This window comes from Coregonus lavaretus (assembly GCF_964263955.1).
Source record: "Coregonus lavaretus genome assembly, contig: HAP1_SCAFFOLD_530, whole genome shotgun sequence".
Classification (NCBI taxonomy): Eukaryota; Metazoa; Chordata; class Actinopteri; order Salmoniformes; family Salmonidae; genus Coregonus; species Coregonus lavaretus.
The window spans coordinates 334,604-346,803 of NW_028165582.1; the positions used below are offsets into that span (position 1 = coordinate 334,604).

Here is a 12,200-nt window from a genome sequence, read left to right on the forward strand (position 1 = left end):
CCGCTCCTCTGTGTGATCTATGTAATCAAGGTGCCTTGGACTCCTTTAATCATATGTACTGGGAGTGACCAGGGGACATGTTTTGGAAAGAGGTATCCTCATACCTTGTTCCCCCTAACTGTTATTACTGAATGATAATTCACCACTGTCATTACAGCAAAGACGTATAATGTTGTCAGGTTGGACAGCAGCTAAAAAGATGTTGGAACTAAGATGGCAACCACCACACCTCATTGGATCAGCACTTTTACAGATATCATTTATTTAGAACTATCCACTGCTAGGATCCATGGGGCTAGCCAAACAACAGTTGCAGCTGAAACCATAAAATAACTCCTGTAGTGGGTTTTACCCAACAGATTGACCGTTAATTATCATTTTCGTGCAAATGTGTACCTTGATTTAGTATTTAATTTAATGGAGATCAGGTTGGGTGTGTTGGGGTTCCCAGGAGGGGTTGGAGGGTGGGTTGGGGTGGTCCTAGGAGGTGTTGGAGGGTGTGTTGGGGTGGTCCCAGGAGGGGTTGGAGGGGGGGTTGGGGTGGTCCCAGGAGGGGTTGGAGGGTGGGTTGATGCAGTTGAGGTGGGTGATTGTATATGTGGTTTATTATAATTGTATGTATCTGCAATAACTAATTTCCATAATATACTGATATATATTTTAACAGTATTGTGTCTCTAGCTGTATAACCATTCCTGCTGCTATTTGTTCTTGTCTGTGTTCCTTTGAAAATAAATAAAAAGTTAATCATAAAAAAAGGAAAAGTGCACAGAGTTTCAACTGAAAATCAGAGACAGGGAAATCAAGTCACATGCTTCCACTGTGGCAAGGTGGGACATCAGGTATCAACATGTTGGTGGAAGGACATGGATTGTCCAGCCTGTGGTAAAAAGGGCCACATCGGACAAGTCTCCAGAAACAAAAAGAGAACAGAGAAATCACAAAAACGGGAAACAAGAAACAGACATTCCAACGAAAGACACATAGACATGTTCACACTGTTGAGTAAGAGAACACTGAGGTGAGTGACTCATCAGACCAGGAAGTCACACTGAAAATCCGGACTTTTTCCTGGCGGGCCGCACGGCTACTATGTCTCCCCCTTGCTAGAGGGACAGCCGGTGGGTATGGAGATTGACACAGGGGCAGCTGTATCTCTTGTGTCAGAAAAAAGACACTGAAACACCTTCCACTTCAACCAGCGCACCTCGTGTTAAAGACTTACACAGGTGAATCTGTCGCTGTGAGAGGCATCACTGATGTCACAGTTCAGGTAAACAGACAAACTGAAAAGCTGCCACTCTATGTTGTGAAAGGAGACTATGCATCACTACTGGGATGTTCATAGTTGGAGAAAATCACACTGGACTGGCCATCAGTGCATACAATGACACATGGAGACACAGACCTACCTGCCATCTTAAAGAAACATGGAGAAGTCTTTAATGGACAGCTGGGTAGTATGAACGACATTACAGGGAAGCTTAGCATTAAGCCAGACAGCAAACCAACGTTTCTGAAAGCAGGACCTGTACCTTATGCTATCAGACCAAAAGTCAAGACTGACTTGGAGGCTTTAGTCAAGAACAAAGTACTGGAGCCGGTCAGCATGAGTGAATGCTTGAGCAACACCCATCTACCAGTCCTTAACACTAGAACCGCCTGTTCTTTCAGCATATAAGAACCCGCTAGAGAAAGTTGACAGGCGTCCACTTTAGCATATGCATCAGATGCATATCAACCAGCAAGGTGCAAGGTGTGCAAACATGGTTTGTTAAATAAACGCTTGATAAATAGTGCATCATATATTGTAAAGGATTAATTGCATGAAGAAATATTAATGGAAATATATCAATAAAAAAATAACAACAATAGTTAATTCGACAAAGTAAAAAAAATCGGCCTATATCCTATTTCTGTTTCCCTTACAATAAAAACATTACAGCATAATCCATTTGATCAACTTTATTTGTAGATTCAGTTTTAGTACTTAATAAAGTCCATTTACAGTTTATTTTGACAAAGTACAATACAAAAAAAGTATAATAATAATAATATAACTAGCCAGGTGTTCAGGTGAAATGATTTGCTGTATTCCTAAACAAAAGCACCAGTGCATTAACAATTGTAAAGGCTTAATTGCATAAATAAATATTTGTGGAAATATATTCATGACAAGATATAAAAACAATAATTTGTTGATTGTATCAGACACTGTACCGAGCCTTTACACATGAACCAATCACGTCTTCTCTTTATGGTTCGGTTCCACAAACAAATCAAATCGGTTCCCTGCACACAGTTTTCATGGGCCTTGTTTGGTGTGCACCTGCTGTCTTGACATTGTGTATTTTTCCCCAGTGGGAGCTGTGGTGCTTGGGGAAGAGGGAGAACAGGACCTGCTGTCTTGACATTGTGTATTTTTCCCCAGTGGAAGCTGTGGTTCTTGGGGAAGAGGGAGAACAGGACCTGCTGTCTTGACATTGTGTATTTTCCCCAGTGGGAGCTGTGGTGCTTGGGGAAGAGGGAGAGCAGGACCTGCTGTCTTGGCATTGTGTCTTTTTCCCCAGTGGGAGCTGTGGTTCTTGGGGAAGAGGGAGAGCAGGACCTGCTGTCTTGACATTGTGTCTTTTTTTGGGGGGCTCCACGTGTCTCAAAACCACAGTCTCAGACAGTCGCTCACCCGGCTGATCTGGTTTCATCTTTCCCCAGATATGGAAAGACACTGAGCAAGTTGGTTTCGACATCCGCTGCTAACCAAAACAGAAGTCACATGCATCATTATCAGTTTCTATCTGATTTCTATTGGCCATTCATCCATTGACGACAGAATATTATGTTACTCATTGTTGCTTAGTAACCAGAGCAATGCTGGCACTAGAGTGGTCATGTGCTAAATGAATGAACAGCAGGGATGTTGGTGAAAAAATGATATTTGGAAATAGAGCTTCACCTCTTGAATTTGGAGAGTTATTTGATAAAGGTAAGTGCCATAGAAACTGCAGAATATGCTCTTTCAGATACAGCACTATATAGAAATCACAATGTTTTACCTGCATGTGACTCTGAAGGAGGATTTGATAAAGATATGCTCCTTTCCCTGCATCTATCAATTACAAGATGCGTCCATCTCTTCATGTACAATTTGACAACTGATAATATTGTCACTCATCAGATTATTGTCAATGTAATCTGGTCTATAGGCTAACTCTTATTATGTGTGAAATGAGTTTTGGTATAGTTCAGGTGTAGTTTTGATGGGCCGGCTGTGAGGCTGACTGGCATCAGTTTGTTTCCCGCTCATCAACTTGGACAGATTCAAGGATATTATTCTAAAGGCCTACTGCAACATGTAGCATGTTTTCATTTCCCACAATACATTTAATTAGCAACAGAGTTATAGTAAATGAAACAGTCCCATAAGAGCTTATTTTTTACAAAGTAAAACATAAAATATATATATACAGTGGGGAGAACAAGTATTTGATACACTGCCGATTTTGAAGGTTTTCCTACTTACAAAGCATGTAGAGGTCTGTCATTTTTATCATAGGTACACTTCAACTGTGAGAGACGGAATCTAAAACAAAAATCCAGAAAATCACATTGTATGATTTTTAAGTAATTAATTTGCATTTTATTGCATGACATAAGTATTTGATCACCTACCAACCAGTAAGAATTCCGGCTCTCACAGACCTGTTAGTTTTTCTTTAAGAAGCCCTCCTGTTCTCCACTCATTACCTGTATTAACTGCACCTGTTTGAACTCGTTACCTGTATAAAAGACACCTGTCCACACACTCAATCAAACAGACTCCAACCTCTCCACAATGGCCAAGACCAGAGAGCTGTGTAAGGACATCAGGGATAAAATTGTAGACCTGCACAAGGCCGGGATGGGCTACAGGACAACAGGCAAGCAGCTTGGTGAGAAGGCAACAACTGTTGGTGCAATTATTAGAAAATGGAAGAAGTTCAAGATGACGGTCAATCACCCTCGGTCTGGGGCTCCATGCAAGATCTCACCTCGTGGGGCATCAATGATCATGAGGAAGGTGAGGGATCAGCCCAGAACTACACGGCAGGACCTGGTCAATGACCTGAAGAGAGCTGGGACCACAGTCTCAAAGAAAACCATTAGTAACACACTACGCCGTCATGGATTCAAATCCTGCAGCGCATGCAAGGTCCCCATGCTCAAGCCAGCGCATGTCCAGGCCCATTTGAAGTTTGCCAATGACCATCTGGATGATCCAGAGGAGGAATGGGAGAAGGTAATGTGGTATGATGAGACAAAAATAGAGCTTTTTGGTCTAAACTCCACTCGCCGTGTTTGGAGGAAGAAGATGGATGAGTACAACCCCAAGAACACCATCCCAACCGTGAAGAATGGAGGTGGAAACATCATTCTTTGGGGATGCTTTTCTGCAAAGGGGACAGGACGACTGCACCGCATTGAGGGGAGGATGGATGGTGCCATGTATCGCGAGATCTTGGCCAACAACCTCCTTCCCTCAGTAAGAGCATTGAAGATGGGTCATGGCTGGGTCTTCCAGCATGACAACGACCCGAAACACACAGCCAGGGCAACTAAGGAGTGGCTCCGTAAGAAGCATCTCAAGGTCCTGGAGTGGCCTAGCCAGTCTCCAGACCTGAACCCAATAGAAAATCTTTGGAGGGAGCTGAAAGTCCGTATTGCCCAGCGACAGCCCCGAAACCTGAAGAATCTGGAGAAGTTCTGTATGGAGGAGTGGGCCAAAATCCCTACTGCAGTGTGTGCAAACCTGGTCAAGACCTACAGGAAACGTATGATCTCTGTAATTGCAAACAAAGGTTTCTGTACCAAATATTAAGTTCTGCTTTTCTGATGTATCAAATACTTATGTCATGCAATAAAATGCAAATTAATTACTTAAAAATCATACAATGTGATTTTCTGGATTTTTGTTTTAGATTCCATCTCTCACAGTTGAAGTGTACCTATGATAAAAATGACAGACCTCTACATGCTTTGTAAGTAGGAAAACCTGCAAAATCGGCAGTGTATCAAATATTTGTTCTCCCCACTGTATATATATATATTTTTTTTAACATTCTATTTATTGGCATTTTTTACAATTGAACAATCATCAAAATATGCCAGAGATAACAGCCCCGTTGTTCCTTCCACCTACACAAACCAGCTCCATGGGATCCCATGGTACCACACCTTTCCCTCCCCAACACAGCTCCATGGGATCCCATGGTACCACACCTTTCCCTCCCCAACACAGCTCCATGGGATCCCATGGTACCACACCTTTCCCTCCCCAACACAGCTCCATGGGATCCCATGGTACCACACCTTTCCCTCCCCAACACAGCTCCATGGGATCCCATGGTCCCACACCTTTCCCTCCCCAACACAGCTCCATGGGATCCCATGGTACCACACCTTTCCCTCCCCAACACAGCTCCATGGGATCCCATGGTACCACACCTTTCCCTCCCCAACACAGCTCCATGGGATCCCATGGTACCACACCTTTCCCTCCCCAACACAGCTCCATGGGATCCCATGGTACCACACCTTTCCCTCCCCAACACAGCTCCATGGGATCCCATGGTACCACACCTTTCCCTCCCCAACACAGCTCCATGGGATCCCATGGTACCACACCTTTCCCTCCCCAACACAGCTCCATGGGATCCCATGGTACCACACCTTTCCCTCCCCAACACAGCTCCATGGGATCCCATGGTACCACACCTTTCCCTCCCCAACACAGCTCCATGGGATCCCATGGTACCACACCTTTCCCTCCCCAGCACAGCTCCATGGGATCCCATGGTACCACACCTTTCCCTCCCCAACACAGCTCCATGGGATCCCATGGTACCACACCTTTCCCTCCCCAACACATGAACACTGTCCTCCCTCCCCTCTGCTGGGATTAGCTTCAATGATTAACAACAACAAAGGAAACAGAATGACTCGAAAATAAATGATTCACCGCAGAAACAAATAATCATAATAATAATAAGAACAACAATAATAATAATGATAATAATAATAATAATAATAATGATAATAATACATTCATTAATATAATAATAAATAAGGTGACGACTCTATAAACTGCTGAACGTCCCCCCAGACATCAGTCAATTCAAAGGGTTTATTACATAAATTGTACAGTGAGGGAAAAAAGTATTTGATCCCCTGCTGATTTTGTACGTTTGCCCACTGACAAAGACATGATCAGTCTATAATTTTAATGGTAGGTTTATTTGAACAGTGAGAGACAGAATAACAACAAAAAAATCCAGAAAAACACATTTAAAAAATGTTATAAATTGATTTGCATTTTATTGAGGGAAATAAGTATTTGACCCCCTCTCAATCAGAAAGATTTCTGGCTCCCAGGTGTCTTTTATACAGGTAACGAGCTGAGATTAGGAGCACAGTCTTAAAGGGAGTGCTCCTAATCTCAGTTTGTTATCTGTATAAAAGACACCTGTCTACAGAAGCAACCAATCAATCAGATTCCAAACTCTCCACCATGGCCAAGACCAAAGAGCTCTCCAAGGTTAGCAAATGTACCTCAACATGCCCCTCGCTTGTGCTAGAAGGCAGAGTGCTCGCTGCTGGTTGATGAATCTGACAATGAATGTACTAGGAAAATACATTTTTCTCGACCAGAGGTGACTAAATTAATGTTCAGGCTTATTGATAATCGTTATAGTAATTAAGTATCATTTCAAAACATGAGTATAAAAACAGATAATAATAAACATGAATCATCATTATATTATTTCACAGTAATCTGTGAAATGCTTTTTCAGTCGTTACTCTTGCGTTAGCAGTGTGGAAAGGGACAGTAAAAAGCATGTGCAGGAGTTTTCCTGTGAGGGGGAGTGGTGGTGTATCCAGGAAGAAACTAAACTGATCTTCTGAAATGTCATTCATGGTCTTATGCTGCCATCTATTGGAATTATTTAGTAACTGCAGTAGTACTGAATAAAGTATATCCTTACTAAAGTAGTAATTACTCAGAATTGCAAAATATGACATTTTCTAGTTCATTTTACCACTTACAACCATAACATAACAATTTATAGCATAACAAACAATGAAACTGACATAAACCAAAAACACCACACATTTAGTTAACTATATATATATATATATATATATATATATATATATATATATATATATATATATATATATATATATATATTTAGATGGGTGACATTATCTGCCAAAGTAACACCACTGTAGATAAAGAAGAGCTCTCCAGTAGGTGAACCAAAACATTCAAAGGCCATTTTCTCAAAAGTGAGGTTACAAGTTTATCATCTTTCAAAGCAGAATTACTTTCCCATTGTTCCTCAACTGTAGTGTATGATATACCTTTTTCTAGCTGAGTCTCTACTTTTATCCAATGTAAAAAAACACAATTTCAAATTTTCCTACATAAAATCGAGCCGGTCGGTCACATTTGACTGTGTAAAACCTAGCAGTACTACTTATTTCTCTGAGAGGGAGGCAGATATATATCATTTTACAAAAAAAACAACTATATTTGTCTCTGAAATGAAACCATCAAGTGATAGATTTTAAACAAATTCATGTCTTTCATTGAACAATCCCATACCATGATTAGATAGTGAAAAAACACACCAATCTCTTTCATAATGTCTTTAAACAATAGAAGCTAATTTAAGAACATTTCTGAAAATGGATATATAGCGTTTTGGAATGAAACTCTTGTTTCCCCATCTGAGCTCAGAGTAGATGAGAGATGTAATGCTTGTCTCTGTTGTGTTGAAGCCCAATCAAGCAGGAGAGACCAGCCTCCCCTGTACCCAGCTGTGTGTCCATGAAGAGTGACAAGTCTATGAATCTTCCTATAGCGTTTAGAGAGGGAGACTTTTCTAGTGAACAAAGGTAAGAAGAACTCATGGGTCATGGTCAGTGAGTTAAACAACACTGTCTCTAGTCATTTCTCCTCTCCCATTTTCCCATTTATTTTGGTTGTTTTCATAATCCATAGGCTAATCCTTTTTTTCATTTTCATAGTCCTGAAACAATATTAAACAAACACAACATTCCCTCCCTGTGTGTGTGTGTGTGTGTGTGTGTGTGTGTGTGTGTGTGTGTGTGTGTGTGTGTGTGTGTGTGTGTGTGTGTGTGTGTGTGTGTGTGTGTGTGTGTGTGTGTGTGTGTGTGTGTGTGTGTGTGTGTGTGTGTGTGTGTGTGTGTGTGTGTGTGTGTGTGTGTGTGTGTGTGTGTGTGTGTGTGTGTGTGTGTGTGTGTGTGTGTGTGTGTGTGTGTGTGTGTGTGTGTGTGTACTCCCTGGATGAGGAGATCTAATCTGATGTTTTGTCCACAGAAACCAACAGGAGAGATCAGAGTCAGAGATTCTCAGTGGTCAGTCTTCCCAGAGTCATCAAACAGACCTGGCCTCCATATTCAGTGTATGTGGTCCTGTTATGTACATTTGTTTTTGTTTACCTCAAGTAAAGTTGATCTGTCAATCATTAATTAATGTGTTAATGAGAAAGCATTTAGTCTCTTGCATAACTTATTTACTTGATTTATTTCAGTTGCTTGAAGAGAATATTATGACATTTGTGAAAAACGAGCTGAAGATGTTCAAGAGGATTCTTAGTCCAGAACTCCCAGAAGGCTTTGAGAGTCAGAAGCAGGATAAGGAAGTGGTGGATGCTGAAGATGAGAAGCAGGAGAGCAGTGCCAGAGAGGGGGCTCTGAAGATCACACTGCACGTCCTGAGGAAAATGAACCAGAAGGAGCTTGCTGACACACTGGAGAAAAGTAAGAGCTGTCTGCCTCATGTTGAATGCTGTTTTTTAAACATTTAAAAGCTGTAGCTAAAGTACAGCTAAAGTAGCTGTGTAACTCAATGATATTGTAGCAGCCTTAACACAACACCTAGTGACCTCATCAAGTAGCAGCAGGGATGTGTTGTGTTGTGTTGTGTTGAGAGAGAGAGAGAGAGAGAGAGAGAGAGAGAGAGAGAGAGAGAGAGAGAGAGAGAGAGAGAGAGAGAGAGAGAGAGAGAACCAATAATACTATAATCAGTCACACCAGTCTGTAATGCATTATGAAAACATTTATACAGTCAGTTAAGATAATAAAGTATTATAATTTAAAATGTTATAACAGTCCTAGAATACTGTAGGCATTAAAACAGACGTAATATTAATATCCTCTGTGTTATTTCTAGATTCAGATGAGCGTGCTGTGATTCTTCAACGTGAACTCAAATCTAATCTAAAGAAGAAGTTTCAGTGTGTATTTGAGGGGATCGCTAAACAAGGAAACCCAACACTTCTCAATAAGATCTACACAGAGCTCTACATCACAGAGGGTGGAACAGGAGAGGTCAATAATGAACATGAGCTGAGACAGATTGAGACAACAACCAGGAAAAAAGCAAGACCAGAGACTGCAGTCAAATGTAACGACATCTTCAAACCCTTAACTGGACAAGACAAACTCATCAGAACTGTGCTGACAAAGGGAGTCGCTGGCATTGGAAAAACAGTCTCTGTGCAGAAGTTCATTCTGGACTGGGCTCAAGGAAAAGCAAATCAGGATGTCCAATTTGTATTTTCATTCCCTTTTCGGGAGCTGAATTTGATGAAAAAGGAAAAACACACTTTGATTGAACTTCTCAATCACTTCTCAATGGAAACCAAAGAATCAAGAATCTCCAACTACGACAAGTACAAAGTTCTGTTCATCTTTGATGGTCTGGATGAGTGCCGACTGCCCCTAGACTTCCAGAAGAACAAGATCTGTTGTGACGTCACAGAGTCAACCTCAGTGGATGTTCTGCTGACAAATCTCATTAAGGGAAATCTGCTTCCCTCGGCTCTCCTCTGGATAACTACCCGACCTGCAGCAGCCAATCAGATCCCTTCAGGGTGTGTTCACCAGGTGACAGAGGTACGAGGGTTCAATGACCCACAGAAGGAGGAGTACTTCAGGAAGAGATTCGGTGATGAGGACCTGGCCAGCAGAATCATCTCACACATAAAGACATCAAGGAGCCTCCACATCATGTGCCACATTCCAGTCTTCTGTTGGATTTCTGCAATAGTCCTTGAACACATGCTGAAACATAAGAGAGAAGAGATGCCCAAGACTCTGACTGAGATGTTCATACACCTTGTGGTGTTTCATACCGAACAGAAGAATGAAAAGTATCTTGGGAAAGAAGAGACAGGTCCACACTGGAATAAAGAGAGCATTCTGTCACTGGGAAAACTGGCTTTTCAACAGCTTGTGAATGACAATCTGATTTTCTATGAAGAAGACCTGAAAGAGGCTGGCATTGATGTCAATGAAGCCTCAGTGTACTCAGGATTGTGCACACAGCTCTTTAAAGAGGAATGTGTGCTGCACCAGGACAAGGTGTACTGCTTCGTGCATCTGAGCATTCAGGAGTTTCTGGCTGCTGTATATGTGTTCCTCTCATTCATCAACAACAATGAGAATCTAATGGCTGAACCGCAAGTTACTGAAGTTACTGTCTACAAGAGTGCTGTGGATAAAGCCTTACAAAGTGAGACGGGAAACCTGGACCTTTTCCTCCGCTTCCTTCTGGGCCTCTCACTGGAGTCCAATCAGAAGCTCTTACGAGGTCTACTGACAAAGACAAGACGCAGCTCACAGAGCCATGAAGAAACAGTCAAGTACATCAAGGAGAAGATCAGGGAGAATCCCTCTCCAGAGAGGTGCATCAATCTGTTCCACTGTCTGAATGAACTGAATGATCATTCTCTAGTGAAGGAGATCCAATGGTACCTGAGATCAGGAAGTCTCTCAGAAGCCAAACTGTCACCTGCACAGTGGTCAGCTCTGGTCTTTGTGTTGCTGACTTCAGAAAAGGAGCTGGATGTGTTTGACCTGAAGAAATACTCCAGATCAGAGGAAGGTCTTCTGAGGCTGCTGCCAGTGGTCAAAGCCTCCAGAGCTGCTCTGTGAGTACATAAAATGACATTTAAGTACTAATCATCAGGAAGAAATATTCAGTTTAGAGAAATATATGTATTATAATATGTATATAATATATAGTATTACATTGAAAAACTTACTGAATCAATGCATTGATGTTCACATTAGTATAACAATGTGACCATACAATTCTAGGAGACGGAAGATGAATCTATATGTTGTTTGAGAGAGTAAACCAAATGCATCTGCCATTGTCCTTCTACACTACTGGTGTTAAATTAACAGTGTGTTTGTGAAATCATGATGATCTCTTTGTCAGGATGTCAGGCTGTGGAGTCACAGAGAAAGGCTGTGCTTCTCTGGTCTCAGCTCTGAAGTCAAACCCCTCACACCTGAGAGAGCTGGATCTGAGTAACAATGACCTGAAGGATTCAGGAGTGAAGCTGCTCTCTGCTGGACTGGGGAATCCCCACTGTAAACTGGAGACTCTGAGGTCAGTATTCCTGTAGTTGGTCAACAAGTGATAACTGTTCACCAGATCTACATGTGTTTACCAGGCACACATAGTCCACACCATATGTGTTTGGACAGTGAAGTTTACAGTTTTACATTTGGCGCTATGCTCCATGATTTTGGATTTGAGATGGAATGTTTCATATTAGGTGACAGTATATAATGTCACCGTTTATTTGACGTTTTTCATACATATCTGTGTTACTGTTTAGATACGAAAGCACTTTACGTATCTAGTTCTCCCATTTGAAGAAGTCTAATTTATTTGGACAAATTCATTTAGTCAAAAGTTTAGTATTTGGTCCCATATTCCTTACCCACAGTGATTACATCAAGCTTGTGATTCTACAAACTTGTTGAATGCATTTGCAGTTTTTTTAGTTGTGTTTTAGATTATGTTTTTCCTGATAGAAACTGAAATGTTAATAATGTCCTGTCATTTTGGAGTCACTTCACTTGTATTGACAGTAAGAATATAATATGTTTCTGAACACTTCTACATTCATGTGGATGCTACCATGATTATGAATAATCATGAATGAATCGTGAATGATGATGAATGAGAAAGTTACAGAGGAACAAGGATCATACCCCCTCTGTTATTGGTAATGGTGAGAGGTTAGCATGTTTTGTTGTAGCCTCTGTAAATTTCTCACTCATTATTATTCATGATTCATTCATGATTTTTCTTAATCAAGGCATCATCAGGATTACTT

The 12,200-nt window shown here is 41.3% G+C and overlaps 1 protein-coding gene across 1 annotated transcript; it reads left to right on the forward strand.

Moving 5' to 3' along the window:
• Nucleotides 1-8,393: 8,393 nt before the first annotated feature.
• Nucleotides 8,394-11,464, forward strand: LOC311115707 (NLR family CARD domain-containing protein 3-like; the record flags this gene model as incomplete). Its single annotated transcript, XM_084190857.1, has 4 exons — nt 8,394-8,465; nt 8,595-8,823; nt 9,236-10,997; nt 11,291-11,464. Coding segments are annotated over exons 2-4 (2,147 nt in total), but the record flags the coding sequence as incomplete, so codon positions are not given.
• Between the last annotated feature and the right edge of the window lie 736 nt (nt 11,465-12,200).